Below are 13271 nucleotides of genomic sequence, written 5' to 3'. Positions count from 1 at the left end.
TAAGGTGAAGGGTTTCTTGTGGCCAAGAGAGCCCCATGGGCTGGGCTGGAGAGGGGCAAAGCGAGGAGGTCGAGCAGCTGCTATGGGGAAGGTGGCAGGGAGCAGGCTGAGCCGTGCGGCGTGCTGCCAGCCCTCTATGCGATCCCGCTGCTTTCAGGTGCTGCGGGAGACACTCTTGCTCTGCCCGTGTCAAAGGACGATTCAGCTGCACCTCTGATCCACTTTAATACATGGAATGGAGGCAGGGAGGCACCAGGTAAAAACATTCCACCTCAGACTATGGCTGCATGCACATGATGCATATAAAGCAGGTTCCCTCTACCCCAAAGAATTCTGGGAACTGTAGTTTGTTAAGGGCACTGGCTCTGTGAAGGGTAAACAGTAGTTCCCAGGGTGTTTTGTGTGTGTGTGTGTGTGTGTGTGGTTTAAATATATGGTGTATGCCAGGGGTCAGCAACCTTTTTCAGCCATGGGCCGGTCCACCATCCCTCAGACCATGTGGTGGGCTGGACTATATTTTGAATAAAATTGAACAAATTCTTATGCCCCACAAATAACCCAGAGATGCATTTTAAATAAAAGCACACATTCTACTCATGTAAAAACACACTGATTCCCAGACTGTCCGCGGGCTGGATTGAGAAGGCAATTGGGCCGCATCCGGCCCACAGTCCTTAGGTTGCCTACCCCTGGTGTATGCAGTGCTATTCTTCTAGAAAAAAAGAGGTGCTGGAACTCACCATGAAAACCTCCCTTGTTCTCTTATAATGGCAATGGTGCCCACCTGAGAGGTGCCAGAACTGAGTTCCGGCAAGTTCCAGCTGAAAAAAAGCCCCGGGTGTATGTAGTCTTGGATAATTACGTTGCTGTGAAATGTGCCACCCGAGATTCCTGTGGCAGGGAGTTACTAAAGCACCCCGCTCCTTCCCTGTGGGCAGGGAAGAGGTTTGTTTTGTATATATTTCTAATGAATGATGTGTGTTTTCGTAGGAACGAGTCAGCATTGTAAGGCGTTCACATTTTAAAATAAGTCGCTGGGAGACCAAGCAGCAAACACGGTCTAAATCCATTGTTGTCTTCCTGCTAGGCCCCTCAGGGTCAGCAGAAGTGTCTTGGCGCAGCCTTGACATACACCATTCTTGTAGGCAAGCTCTTTACCTATGGTGGCAGCGATAGCCAGGTACGTCAAGGTTGTCAGGAAGATAGCCATGAGTGTTCCCTGGGGGATGGCCACCGCCGGGTCCTGCCGAGGAAACAGCACAATGAGCAATTGTTTAGCAGGGTTTAGGGTGCGACTGGCCAAGGGCGTTTCCACCTCACTGCTCTTCGGAGGCAGAGGTGAGGCAGAAAGGCCTTCTTCACCTGGTTGCCCTTTGGTCCCTCCCCTCCCAGAACTGTTTGCACCAGCAGCCATTCCACCAGGTCAGACAGCTGGGAACCACTAGGTGTTTGACAACACATCCCTTTGCCCCCTTCAGCTGCTGCAACTCCAGCTAGCGGCTTCGGAGGGAAAGGCCATCAAAAAGACATGAATCAGATCCAAACAATTCCTGGGGCCCAGCAGACCCAGTGAGGGCCCACGGTTATGCATAGCAACCACCTCACAGGGCAAAACTGTCAACTTTTCCCTTTTCTTGCGAGGAATCCTATTCGGAATAAGGGAATTTCCCTTAAAAAAAGGAAAACGTTGACAGCTATGTCACAGGGTTGTTGTGACGATGAAATGGGGAGGGGAAGAACCAACCTCACCCCCTTGAGCTGCCCGGATGAGAGGTGGGATATAAATGCAATTCATTATTGACTAAATTAAACAGAAGCAAAACACAGACCCGGAACAATTTACCTTGAGGTCTCCCGAGATATTGGCACCAGCCAGGATCCCCGTAGCCGAAGGGAAGAAGATGGAGAACATGCCAAAGAAGCTGCCAGATTCGCCTCGCCATTCAGGGCCGATATTGTCCAAGAAGTTATTGGCTTTGGAAAAGGAGGAGAGAAAAGGAAAGGTGATTTACTTAAACGTAATGGGAGGGAAAAGCAGGATGTTCTAGCTTTTTAAAGAGATAATCAAGTCAAACCAAATTTCTGAATCAGTGGTTGTGGTGGTGGTGATGGTGAGGATAATAATAATAATAATAATAATAATAATAATAATAATAATATTTATACCCCGCCCGTCTGGCTGGGTTTCCCCAGCCACTCTGGGCAGCTTCCAATAAACAATTAAAAATACGTTAAAACATCAATCATTAAAAACTTCCCTAAACAGGGCTCCCTTCAGATGCCTTCTAAACGTCAGATAGCTGTTTATTTCTTTGACATCTGATGGGAGGGCGTTCCACAGGGCAAGCGCCTGGGAGGAACGTTTAGCCCTGGTGAGGAACATTTAGCCCAGCAGGCTTCTCCGTTTGACCTGCAAGGCTGTTTTGGCCAAGCCAAGGCACACACCTGATGTCAGGTGTGGGGGAGTCAGATAAAGATACAGCTGGGCTGAAAGCAAGGGGAAGCAAGCCCCAGACGTCAGCTGATCCCCTGTTTTAGGTAGGCTGGGATTGTTTTGTCCCAGCAGGGCAAATCTTACAGGGTGAATGGTTCTGGGAGGAAGCTGGTTGCCTGGGGCACAACAGATTGTGGAGGACGTGGCCCTTACTTCGATAGCTGAAGTACCCCTTAGACATTTTCTCTGGAGTGGCTGGGATGAAGGTGCCCACAAAATAATTGATGAAGGAGATCATGATGACGAAGAAGAAGACAACTTGAGCCTGGAAAGAGAGGAATTATTAAATGAAGCCACGCTTCCTAGCAAACTTTTTCTTCACCCAACTGGAAGCCAGCCCTAGCTGGTCCTGATTCTCAGGGTCTCTTCTTGATTGACACCCTCTCTTCTCTTCTCCACGGGACGAGAATTCTTCTTCTGCTCTTTCTAAAATCAAAGCTGGTGCACACACCCAACCGCCACAGCCCCAGGACTCCTGGCTTCCTGGAACTTTGTGCTCTGTTTTAACTGCACCCCGTTACCCAAATCCAAACATGGTTTCCTTTCCAGTTACCTTGGCCTCCCATTCCATGCCAGCCAGAGCGATGCCCAGGAGAACAGTGATGGTGATCACACCCACGATGCGGATGTCGTTTGTTGGGTCGCTCATCACTCCGTCGAACTCCTGTCGGAGGAGAGTGAAGGTGAGATAGGCCTCAAAGGCAGGTCTGACCTGCTCCCCTGGGATTGCCTTCTCCTCTTTGGGTCCTTGGTTCATGTCCATCGCAGGGGAACAGAGCTGGCAGCTCAGGGGCTGAGTGGTGCCCTCTGCCATTGTGGAACCCAAGGTTTCAGGCAAGGGGCATTTCCTATCCTACCTCAAAATTGTACCTGGGACCTTCTGCATGTGATGCCAATGTTCTGCTGCCGAGCTGCAGCCCTGCCCCCTCCCCAAAGGCTCCTTTTCCCAGCATAAGCATCTCCACTAGAATATTCTAATGAGCATGTGCAAATTGGGGGAGGAGACTGCTGCCATGTGACATCACCTTTCTTCCCCATTTTTGCCCCAGATCAGCATCCAGGAAATAAACATCTATCTGAGTGTTAGAATACATCTGAAGGCAGCCCTGTACAGGGAGGTTTTTTAAAAAACGTTTGAAGGTTTTTGTGTTTTGATATTATGTTGGAAGCCACCCAGAGTGCTGGGGCAATCCAGTCAGATGGGCGGCATATAAATTAAAAATAAATATTGTTTTTACTTTTGTTGTTGTTGTCATTGTCTAAGAAGGGCCTATGCAGTGTTGCCAATTTGGCCAGAAAAAACACACCACAACCAACACTAGAATAGTCTAGAGCTCAACAGGGCCACCCGATAATTTCTGCAGATCAAACTGTTGCTAAAGAAATGGGTGTGGGGGCCAATACATGGGGTGGGATGGCATGGGAGCGCGTGCCACACGTACCACAAGGAGGTCCTTGACAGTTTCGGAGAAGCCCACCACGTGCATGCCCACAGCGACGGCATTGGCAAAGGAGAAGAGAAGGCCGATGGAGCCGCCAAGCTCTGGGCCCAAGCTGCGGGAGATGAGAAAGTAGGTACCCCCTGCACCAGGAGACAATTCAGATGTTATTTACTCCTCAGGGCTGGCTCTGAAGATGTGCAGGTAGTGTCAAGCAGCTGATTGGTGCTAGGAACACACCTTCAAAGGGGCCAGCTATAACCACTGACCAGCCAATTGGCCACTACATGGAGTCCCTTAGAAGCCCATTTAGAGCAGAGTTTCCCAAACCTGAGTCTCCGGCTGTTTTTGGACTACAACTCCCATCATCCCTAGCTAGCAGGACCAGGCAGGGGTCAGGGATGATGGGAGTTGTAGTCCAAAAACAGCTGGAGACCCAACTTTGGGAAAGCTTGATTCAGAGGAAGCGATTTGGATTCAAGCCAGTTTCTCCGAAGGAAGCATTTCCCCCAGCAAAGTTGTGTAGCTTAGTGTGGGCCCCATATTTCGAGAGACCCTAGGGGAAGATACCCACATTGGGGCTCCTTTCCTGGGTGGACCCCACCCTACCCCACCCTCGCCACTGTCAACACAGAACTCATTTGCTTGCCCCCAACCCTGGATTCAATGTGCATCTCTTCCTGGAAGGAAAGAGAAATGCATTTGACAGCTGCTGAGCCTTCTCCTCGCTCTTGGAAGCGTTCAGACATTCGTAGAGGTCAGGGGAATAGGCAGTAGGGCCGGCAGTGGGCCCCACAACGAGGCAGGTGTCTGTGAACGCTGACTCCTGACTCCAGCCTTGTTGCGGCTCTCTGTGGCCACACCACAGCAACCCACTTTCAGCATGTTCACATATTGTTTCCACACACTTACCAATTATTGCTCATTCCACCTTTATCAAGGGCCACATTCGCTCCATACACGTAAACCTCCATTTTAAACAGTCATGGGTTTCCTCAAAGAATTCTGGGAGCTGTAGGCTGTTAAGGGCGCTGGCAGTCACCAGGAGACCCTTATCCAGCCCCCTGAGCTACAGTTCCCAAGTTCCCGGTGAAGAGGGATTGACTGCTAAACCACTCTGGGAATTGTAGCTCTGTGAGGGGAATAGGGGGTCTTCTATTGAGTCACAGTATCCTTAACAAAGAATACTTTGGGGGAAGTCACGGCTGCTGAAAGGGGCCTCAAGGTGCTTTAAACCCAGGGGTCAACAAACTTTTTCAGCAGGGGGCCAGTCCACTGTCTCTCAGACCTTGTCGGGGGCCGGACTATATTTTGAAAAAAATATATGGACAAACTCCTACGCCCCACAAATAACCCAGAGATGCACTTTAAATAAAAGGACACATTCTACTCATGTAAAAACACACTGATTCCCGGACTGTCCAAGGTCCGGATTTAGAAGGCGATTGGGCTGGATCCGGCCCCCAGGCCTTAGTTTGCCTACCCCTGCTTTAAACGTATGGCTCAAATGCGGCCGTTGCCTAGCACGGGGGGGGGGGCAAAAGGATTGGCTTCCATTTGGCGAACGAGGAAGATGGCTTACCTGCTTTGACCTTGCCATTGGTGGAGATGGCTGAGATGGAGAGCCCAGTGATGCTGGTCACCACAGAAGACATTATAATGATCAGCCAGGTTAACCCTGGGGAGGGGGAGGAAAAGAGATAACTGAGTGAGTTAGCAATCCTGTCAGCATCACCAACAGACCTCACCAACACCCACTTTCTGAACCTAATGGCTCAGGCCAATGGTTTTTAACCAGTGTGCCGTGGCAACCTAGGGTGCCTTGATTGATGGTCAAGGGTGCTGCAGGCAACACTGGCCTCTGTCCCTCTTTCCTCCCCTCCCTCCCCTGATGCCTTCTCACGTCTCTGCCTCCCAAAGGCTTGCGCGGCTGTTCGTTGCAGCTGTCCTGGCTACAAAGCTCCCCAGGCGAATTGTGCCTCTGGGGCTGGTAAGGGAGGAGGCACCTCTCTTTGGGGCAGGGGGTGGGGGGCAGCTCAGAGGGCTCCCAAGGAGAGGGGAGAGGAGGCTGAGTGAACACACTCCACAAGGGAGGGTGTTCAAAAAAGGGTGAGAGGCTGCCAGCTCTGCAGGCAAGGGGTGACACAACTGGGCTCTTGAGCCCCACGGGGGTGTGGTAGAAAGAAGGCAGTTGTCAAGGGAGCCGTGGACTCAAAAACATTGAAAACCTGTTAAAGGTAAAGGGGTAAAGGGACCCCTGACCATTAGGTCCAGTCGTGACTGACTCTGGGGTTGGGGCACTCATCTCGCTTTATTGGCCAAGGGAGCCGGCGTAAAGCTTCCAGGTCATGTGACCAGCATGACTAAGCTGCTTCTGGTGAACCAGAGCAGCGCACAGAAACGCTATTTACCTTCCCGCCGGAGCGGTACCTATTTATCTACTTGCACTTTGAGGTGCTTTCGAACTGCTAGGTTGGCAGGAGCAGGGACCAAGCAACGGGAACTCACCCCGTCGTGGGAATTCGAACCGCCAACCTTCTGATCAGCAAGTCCTAGGCTCTGTGGTTTAACCCACAGCGCCATCCGCGTCCCCTGTTAGGCACCCCCCCCAAAGCCCCAGGGGGAATGGGGTGTCGAGGGGACCAGCTGGGTGTGAAGAGGCTCGCACTGATTGCCGGAGCCCCGTCGCTGCATCAGCAGCGAGTGGGTGTTGTGGGTGTGAGACAGAGGCTTGAGCCCGCCCGTGGCTCCAGCGCAGCTCAGAAACCTGAAACCACGAATTGCCACCTGAAGTAGCAGACTTTCAAAGGAAAAAAGGTATTGTCAACAACAATGGACTTTTCAAACTAAAAAGAATCGGATTTAATTTAGATTTGGCGAAGACGGAATCTAAAAAGGAAGTCAACTTCCGTCTTTTGAAGGGAAGATTTTGCAGTACAGACTTGTGAATGGGGAAAAAACTTTGGAGACGCATCAGTCTTTAGATACTTTTTAAACTGCACTTTGTTACTTAATAACACTATATATTTTGGATACAAGAAGAAACTGTTGCTCTTTGCTCTTTGATTTCTTAAAAGGAAGATACAGGAAGTGATTGGAGTACTCTCAGTTTTTATGAATGGGGATGCAGATTTTATGAATGAAAGTACTGAAAGGCTTGGGAAAATTGCAATTTAAAAAATAATAATATAAAAAGGACCCTGGATCTTGCCACGTCTTACCAAAGCTTGGCAGGAGGACACTTTTGCATAACTGGGAGGTAATCCCAGGGAGGGGAAGTGCCTGGTAAGAGCTGGAGTAGGAGAAGGGGGGGGGGGAGGATTCCTTTTTAAAGAACAGGGCATGTATTGGAATAAAAACTGAATAAAAAATGAGAGAAGCAGCAGGTATTGGATTACAAATATCATTTGGATTACAAATAACATTTGGATTATAAATACGTCTGGGAAATTTTTGGATTCACAGTGGAAATATTTTGGATTACAAGACATTTTGTGGATAATAATATAACTAGAAGTTTAAAAGATAAAGGTAAAGGGACCCCTGACCATTAGGTCCAGTCGTGGCCGACTCTGGGGTTGCGGCGCTCATCGTTTACAAACTATGGTTTGTTAAGGGTACTGGTAGTTGTGAGGAGACTCCCAGTTCCTTGCACAGAGCTACAATTCCAAGTGGTTTAACAGTCTGTCTTCACAGAGAAGTGTGGAAATATAGCTCTGGGAAGCCATGAATATTTAAAGGTAAGCTACTGCTTTAGATGGGACGTGGGTGGTGCTGTGGGTTAAACCACAGAGCCTAGGACTTGCCGATCAGAAGGTCAGCGGTTCAAATCCCTGCGACGGGGTGAGCTCCTGCTGCTCAGTCCATGCTCCTGCCAATCTAGCAGTTCGAAAGCACGTCAAAGTGCAAGTAGATTAATAGGTACCGCTCTGACGAGAAGGTAAACGGTGTTTCCCTGTGCTGCTCTAGTTCGCCAGAAGCGGCTTAGTCATGCTGGCTACATGACCCAGAAGCTGTACACCGGCTCCCTTGGCCAATAAAGCGAGATGAGCGCCGCAATGCCAGAGTTGGCCACGACTGAACTTAATGGTCAGGGGTCCCTTTACCTTCTTTACTGCTTTAGATGTATAGAGCAGATGGGGGCCTTAGTTACGTTAATTAACTTATGTGGGTCTACTCTGAGTAGCACTGGCTACAACTCAAGATTTCACAAATGTTTGAAAATGGTTTCATAAAAAATAATAATCAGATTCTAAATAGTTGAAACCCACTTTCATTAATTACTGACGGTTATCCTGGTTGACAGAACAACCTGACAACCTCAACACATTTATATCTCTTATTTCGCATATGGTAGCTCAGCTGGTAGAGCACAAGACTTTTAATCTCAGGGTTTAGAGTTTGAGTCCCATTTTGGGCAAAAGATTATTGCATCGCAGCGAGTTGGTCTAGATGACCTCTCATAGTCCCCAACAACTCTACAATTCTATGGTTCTTCCCTCTTCTCCCCCCTCCACCTTATGCATACATGATGTAAATGTATTTTCAAACATGTACAGGTGTCCACATCAGGAATCAAGGATCAAGCACGAAAGGGTTGTGCGAAACAGTTCACACAAAAAGAGGACAGCCTCTTTCCCTTTTAGTCCCAGCTGTCCATGGGTAAAAAGACTCTTACCTATCCCGGCTTGTGCAGTTATCCATGGCAAACGAAGGTAAAGGATCACACCCCAGATGTTCAGCATGCACCGGATCTTCGGAAATAGAAGGAGAAAAAAGCTGAGAATCTAATAGCACACCGACACTAGAGATGGAGGAGAAACTCGATTCAGTATGTATGTGAGCAAGTTCTCAGCTTCTGGAACAAGATGCGAACTGACACACCACTACTGTATCTTTCAAAATTCGCACTCATCCGAATTTTGCTATGCAGTTCTCCAACCCAACAGTGTTTGCATAACTGGGTGCAAAGTCTGCATTAAAAGTGAAGACGTTGGTGACAATAACATGCAAAAGTGGATTTATATTGGGGGAAATTGCTTGCGTACATTAGTCCAAACTGCACAACTAAAGGGGTTGGTTAGGACATTCACACTAAAATGCTGGTGAATTTTCATGCAGGGTTAAAATAAATAAATCACAAGTTGCTGCAGAATGTGGAGAACTGAATTTAAGATTTGAAAAGTTAGAAACTGAGAGTTCTGGTGCCTCCAGATGTTCTGGACTACAATTCCCATCAGCACCAGCCAGCACTGCTGCCCTGGCTGAGTCTGAGGGGAGCTGTAACCCCAAAACATCTGGGGGGCACCAGAACAGCAAAGGTTGAATCTATGTTGTATGTCTTACTGGTTGCCTTTTATGTATATATAATTCAGGACCAATTCATTGACTGCTGCTGCTTCACTTGCATCTTCCCAACATTATTTTATACTCCTGGGACTAGATGGGCACCCTTCTCCTTTCCCTGCAATCCAATTAATCCACTCATTTTTTGACTTTACCATGACGCCAGTCACCCAGCCAAAGCGGACTGGTTCCGCTTCCGGTTCGTCGGCTTCCACATCTTTCTCCTCTGCCTCCGTGGCACTGGGATCTCCTTTTGTCTGTGAAAAACAACAATGCAAAGGAATGGGATGAGGGAGTTAACAAGCACGCATTGAAATTTAGGGACAGAATAAAACATCTCAAGTTTGGGAGGATGCCAGCGTTCTGTTAATTTTGCATTCGCTTCTTGTGACGTCTTGCTTGGTGCAATAATAATATTATAATAATTTATTATTTATACCCCGCCCATCTGGCTGGGCTTCCCCAGCCACTCTGGGTGGCTTCCAAAAAAATATTAAAATACTGTAATACATCAAATATTAAAAGCTTCCCTAAACAGGGCTCCCTTCAGACGTCTTCTAAAAGTCTGGTAGTTGTTGTTCTCTTTGACATCTGGTGGGAGGGCGTTCCACAGGGAGGGTGCCACTACTGGGCCCTCTGCCTGGTTCTCTGTAACTTGGCCAGAATGGACAGAAGGAAAAGAGGAGAACTTGGGTTGGTCAGGATGATGATATTTTAATTGCCCAAGTGGTCTTCTGTAGAAATAGAAACCTTTGTCTCCAAGTGAAGAGGCCCATCCTATTGAGTTACACCAAGGGTGAGGAACCTCTGGCATCACAGCCGGCTCAAAACATTTTAGCACCTGAGGCGGACCGCAAAATGGCACACAGCCATGCCTTGCCAGCGAATGAGGGGTGAGTGAAGATCTACACCAGCAACACGAGTGGAATAAAGATCTACATGGGGACCAAGGGTGGGAAGAGACCAGCAGGGCCTCCATTTTGGCAACAGGCCACTGTAGAGGTGGCTTACGGAGAGGCTGCTCAGGAGGAGAGAGATCTGGCCTCCAATGATTGTGCTGGGCCTGCTTCTGTCACTGCGGCAGCAACAGTGGGCAATGCTTTCCTTGGAGGCCGGATCTACTGTCTGTGGATCCTGCTGCCCAAGGTGGTTGCCTCACCTTGCCTCATGAGTGGGCCGGCCCCGTGTGGCCCTCCAGAAGCTGATGGACTCCAACTCCCATCAGCCCCAGCCAGCTTGGCCAATGGCCAGGGATGATGGGAGTTGTAGTCCAGAAAAATCTGCAGGGCCACAGGTTCCCCTCCTCCATTTAACATGCAGCAAAAGGTCCTTCCTTGCCAGCTGTTTTCAAAAGTGTGCTGTTGCACCCAGTGATGTATGTTTTCTGGAAAACTCTGGCAAACGCCACCTTTGGCGGAAAAGCGCCCTCTAGCGGGTCTCACCAGATCTGCATTTCTGAGCATGTCCAGCGACGGGCGGACCTTCCGCCGCCCAGGAGGTGCTGAAAGGGCGTAGAATTCATAGCGAGGGCAGGCGTCTATCGTGGTCTCGTAATCCGGAGGGTCTGAAAGAGATCCGTTTTCCCCCATCTGCAAAGGTGGCGGGAGCTCCGCCGGGCATTTGGGGGCACTCTTGGCTTGGTCCGAGGGGGGTCCATTCTGCTGCCTGCGGATCTTAAATCGCCCCAGGGAAAAGATGGTCTTATATGATGAGTCCTCCTCCTCCATCGTCTAAGCGGGGTCGTTCTTTTCAGCTGTCAGACGAGAAGCAGGGGGAAGAAGCAGCAGAGATGACAGTGTTAAAAGAGGGCACTTAATTGTATACCTCAAACCATTCTTGGGCTCTGAAACATTCTTTTTCATTCACAGGACTCAGCCCAACAATATATGAATTCGCAATAAAGACATGAGTGTCCCTAAGGATATACAGAGTACAAGCCCCCCATCTAAACCAGACATCTAAATATGAGAAAGGGACTTGGGGGGGATGCAAGATTTGATGGCAGGGTGTTTATTGCACTAAAACAGGGCCTGTAATTTTGCACCTGAGGAATCAGCTGGACACCGCAACCTGTACAAACGAATAAAGCGAAGGCAAATGCATGTGCAATTTTGGTCCTGCTGCTCTTGGGAGTGTGAGCGCTATGCAGGATAACGAAGACTCTGACCCCTTGGCTGCTTAAAATGCAACTCAGCAGTCTCTCTCTCCCCCTTGATTCTCACACACACACACCGGCTGGAGGAGATGAAGAAAGGAAAGGTGTTAAGACAGGCATGAGTAGGTGGTCAACAAGCAGAGAAAAGAGGGTAAATTGTTACATGGGGAATGGAGAGGGAAATTGCGCAGGAGAGATGGACAGACAGAGATGCAGGGACAGGTATGTACATGTCACCGCTCCTTTTTTTACCTGCTCCTCCGATGTGTCTCTCCACTCAGCCAGCCTTTGGCAACTTATCTCTCTTCAGGCAGCAGGTTCAACTCCCGTCCCCCTTTGCCTTATAAAGGTCCCAGATAATGCCAGGCCTAGCTTTCCCAAAACTGGACCCAACAGCTCCTGGCTGCCCTGATCCCTCCCATATATCCACCCCTTCTCCAAACAGACAAACTTTCCGAGTGCACAGCAGTGTGGTGGGGGTTGGGGGTTGGAGAGGGAGATGATTGAAGGCACATCCTGTCCACTCCTTACACATCGACGCATGACTTAAAAATCCTATTTGCACTGCCTTATCTGCTGCCCCTACAACGTTCTTTCCACTGGGGCCGGTTTGCACAGGGCAATGGAAACTTGAAAAAAGACAATGGGCGACGGGGAGACTGGAGCCACAGGGATCAGCCTGGCTGGGCGCACGCCGGGCCCATGCGCCAAGGGACCTGGCCATTGAGGTCGAGAACACACATGTCCCAGGTGACACGATCAATGTGGCAGGCAGGTTAAATTGGGGCTGCTCAGGGCTGGGGGGTTTCTGTTCCATGCTGCGACTGAGCCGCCTGGGTCATAGGTCGCTGACACAACGGTGCAGTCGTTTTCAAACTGCATTCTGGGGAAGCCACGAAATGAGCAAGGGGTTGTTACTCCATTAGGAGACCCATCAAGGCAGACAAACTTTTGCAAATGGCAGCTTCCCCAGCACCCCAGCTGACCTGAGCTGACCTTACAATGCGCTGCCACAAAACAGTCCTGGGTGCCATGATCTGGGTAAGATGTGGGAACTTGTGGGAGCTACTTTCTTCTTTGATGGCACCCCGAGGTCCACCAACCAGTTGCAAAATAGTGTTGAGGGAAGCCGGGGGGGAGGGGCATAGCCAGATGCAAAATGGCGGCCCATGGAGGGGACCAATTACCTCCTGCACCCCATGAGCCACACATACTGGGATGACTCATATGTACAAGTGCAAAGGTGCTATATGTCTGGATTTAATTAGGAGGATTTCTGTACAGTGGTACCTCAGGTTACAGATGCTTCAGGTTACAGACTCCGCTAACCCAGAAATAGTACCTCGGGTTAAGAACTTTACTTCAGGATAAGAACAGAAATCGTGCTCTGGTGGCGCGGCAGCAGCAGGAGGCCCCATTAGCTAAAGTGGTACCTCAGGTTAAGAACAGTTTCAGGTTAAGAATGGACCTCCGGAACGAATTAAGTTCTTAACCCGAGGTACCACTGTACAAGGTGCTATATATCTGGATTTAATTAGAAGGATTTCTGTACTGATTAATATACCATATATATATATTAAAAACTCTAAGCAGGATATAATAATGCATCACTGGGGGTTGGTGTAGATAACCCTCCCAACTCTACATTTCTATGATTCTATGAACGTAAAAGCAGTAAAGCAGAGAGACTTTTTTTAAAAACAACAACAACCAAGCAGTAAAAATAGTATTATAAAGACAGGGATTCAGCGGTAAGAGGGTCCGATCTCATGCCGCAGGCAAAAGGGATACTGTACAACAAGACACCTGAAACAATTGATGCATAAATGCTTCATGT

At 49.0% G+C, this 13271-nt stretch overlaps 1 protein-coding gene across 1 annotated transcript in view; it reads right to left on the bottom strand.

The window, feature by feature from the left end:
* LOC114582523 (solute carrier family 12 member 3-like) overlaps positions 1-11861 on the bottom strand; it is a 28184-nt gene extending 16323 nt beyond the window's left edge. Inside the window, exons 1-10 of the mRNA XM_028703616.2 lie at positions 11687-11861; positions 10722-11032; positions 9435-9536; positions 8612-8687; positions 5516-5611; positions 3937-4076; positions 3048-3158; positions 2648-2759; positions 1844-1974; positions 1159-1243 (exon numbers count right to left, since the gene is read on the bottom strand). Of these exons, the coding sequence (XP_028559449.2) occupies positions 1159-1243; positions 1844-1974; positions 2648-2759; positions 3048-3158; positions 3937-4076; positions 5516-5611; positions 8612-8687; positions 9435-9536; positions 10722-11006 (1138 nt within the window). The 5' untranslated portion in view covers positions 11007-11032; positions 11687-11861. The remainder of the gene's footprint in view (positions 1-1158; positions 1244-1843; positions 1975-2647; positions 2760-3047; positions 3159-3936; positions 4077-5515; positions 5612-8611; positions 8688-9434; positions 9537-10721; positions 11033-11686) is intronic.
* Positions 11862-13271: the final 1410 nt, after the last annotated feature.

Source organism: Podarcis muralis, chromosome 13 (assembly GCF_964188315.1).
Source record: "Podarcis muralis chromosome 13, rPodMur119.hap1.1, whole genome shotgun sequence".
In the NCBI taxonomy this organism is placed as follows: domain Eukaryota; kingdom Metazoa; phylum Chordata; class Lepidosauria; order Squamata; family Lacertidae; genus Podarcis; species Podarcis muralis.
The sequence above is the reverse complement of the archived record's forward strand: the minus strand, read 5'-3'. Positions and strand labels throughout refer to the sequence as shown.